The sequence below is a fragment of the Carlito syrichta genome, unplaced genomic scaffold (assembly GCF_000164805.1).
Source record: "Carlito syrichta isolate Samal-C Ts95f unplaced genomic scaffold, Tarsius_syrichta-2.0.1 Scaffold123456, whole genome shotgun sequence".
NCBI lineage: Eukaryota > Metazoa > Chordata > Mammalia > Primates > Tarsiidae > Carlito > Carlito syrichta.
Genome location: NW_007067552.1, coordinates 17,113 through 19,359, shown reverse-complemented (window position 1 = coordinate 19,359; position 2,247 = coordinate 17,113). Strand labels below are relative to the sequence as shown.

The 2,247-nt window shown below is 43.3% G+C and overlaps 1 protein-coding gene across 1 annotated transcript in view; it reads left to right on the top strand.

Annotated features, from left to right (window-relative positions):
• The window catches only part of DPPA3 (developmental pluripotency associated 3), a 7,295-nt gene extending 5,766 nt beyond the window's left edge, over positions 1 to 1,529 (top strand). The window contains exon 3 of the mRNA XM_021707708.1: positions 1,413 to 1,529. Coding sequence (XP_021563383.1) covers positions 1,413 to 1,529 — 117 coding nt within the window. The remainder of the gene's footprint in view (positions 1 to 1,412) is intronic.
• The last annotated feature ends 718 nt before the right edge of the window (positions 1,530 to 2,247 follow it).

The following is a 2,247-nucleotide window of genomic DNA, read 5'->3' as shown; positions in this document are numbered from 1 at the left end:
ACGCCCAGCTAATTTTTTGATTTATTGTAGAGATGAGGTCTCGCCAAGTTGCCCGGGCGGGTCTATTCCTTAATTTTAATTTTTAAATTATTTTTTGAGTTGGGAGTCTTACTCTGTTGCCCAGGCTGGGGTGCTGTGGCATACTCACAGCCACCTCAGTCTTCCAAGTAGCCGGAACTACAGGCATGCGCTACCATGTCTGGCTAGTTTTTGATTTATTGTAGAGACAGGTCTCGCCAAGTTGTCTACGTTGGTCTTGAACCTGCAGGCTCAGGCAATTCACTTGATTTGACCTCCCAAAGTGCTGGGATTACAGGCTGGGCCACCGAGCCCGGCTATATTCTTTAAATTTTAGAGTATTTTTTATTTTTTTGAGTCGGAGTTTCACTCTGTTGCCCAGGCTGGAGTGCAGTGGCACACTCAGACTGGAGTGCAGTGGCACACACACCCCCCAGTGTCAACCTGCTGGGCTCAGGCCATCCACCCGTCTCGACCTCCCAAAGTGTTGGAATTACAGGCTGAGCCACCAAAGAGCAGTTTTATGTTGACAACAAAATCGAGCGGAAAGTAGTGTTCCCAGGTGTCTCCTACCCCATAACCCACTCAGCCTCACACAATCCACAGCTGCACACCAGAGTGGCATTTGTTGTCACTGATGAACCCACAATGACACATCGTCCCTTGTTCAAAGCTTAACTTAGGTCACTCCTGGTGCTGCGATTATACTTTTTCAAGTGCTGTCACAAACATCTTGACAATAGTGCCATGCAGAGAAAGTACACACACTTGAGCTGTGTCCAGAAACAGAATGAGTTACTCACATTTAACAGACAAGAATATGGTTTTGCTTTATGTTTATTTACTCCTGTCCTACTGGGAAGAAGCACTATTCATCTGGGTAAGGTTCGAGAACAAGGGCATAGATAAATATTGCATATTGACCGTCTCCATCACCATTACAAAATGACCTGCAAGCTGCCATTCTTCGGTACCTTTTTTTTTTTCCTCCTCGAGCATTTTACCTTTTTTTTTTTTGAGTTGTAGTCTCACTCTGTTGCCCAGGCTGAGTGTAGTGGCATGCTCACAGCCACTGCAGCCTCGACCTGCTGGGCTCCGGCGATCCTTCCACCTCGGCCTTCCGAGTAGCTGGAACTACAGACACGCGCAACCACACTCGGCTTATTTTTGATTTATTGTAGAGATGAGGTCTCGCCAAGTTGCCCAGGTAGGTCTCGAACCCGCGGGCTCAGGCAATCCACTCGCCTCAGCCTCCCAAGCCTGGGATTACAGGCTGAGCCACTGAGCCCGGCTCCAAAGTTTATCTTAGTAAACATTTGATTTCAGGTTGCATTTATTTCAGATGCAATATCCCAATTAATCCACTTCATTTTTTACTCTCCCCCCCCCCCCAGAATGAACCAAGAAGTCAACCATTCAAGTGTGGCTGCAGTTTCTGTGTGTCCTACCGCTGGGATCCTTCTGAGAACGCCAGAATAGGGAATTATGATACTGAGCTGACTTCGCCATAAATCTTATTCTTGTGCTTTCTTGCTGGTAATTTTATGCAGTAGGTTAAGAATGGTACTCTATGCTAGGATAGACTGTACCAGTGATCTTGATAATGAGTTGTTAACATTCTTTTTCTTCTATCTTTTCCTTCCTAACTTGATGCCAGTAATTTATAAAGGATTTGCATAGTTTGAATAATTTCAATACACTCTGATTTTTTATTTGACCAAAGAAGCATCCAAGGTCCTAAGTATTTCCCTGTGTTGCAGAAGCCTGAAAAGTCAGTGAGAAACACATCAAAAATTTGAAGCAAAGTAACTTCCGGGGAAAGCATAATAATTAGAGTTTCTAGTTTTCAAAAATTTTAATTTTGCAAAAGGAAATTTTGATGTGCTGTTTTTTTTCAATTTTCAGTTGCAAATAAATAAATAGAAACAATAAAACTGATGTGTTTAAGATCTTTCAAAAAATGTTCTTTATACTTGTTCTTGACATGTATCCCGTGAAGAATAATTTTTCTCCTCTTCGCGTTCCTAGAATGTAAATATCTGGCATTCTAATATTTTGTGAGGTTCTATGAGGAAAAAACACTCTTCCTTTGGGTAAGGTCAGAAAACAAGGGCACAGAGAGACATGTGCATATACCAACTGCTTGTCAGATTTGAAAATGGAAGCAAGAGCTGGGCTTGGTGCCTCAGCCTGTAATCCCGTGCCTTTGGGAGGCTGAGGTGAGTGGAT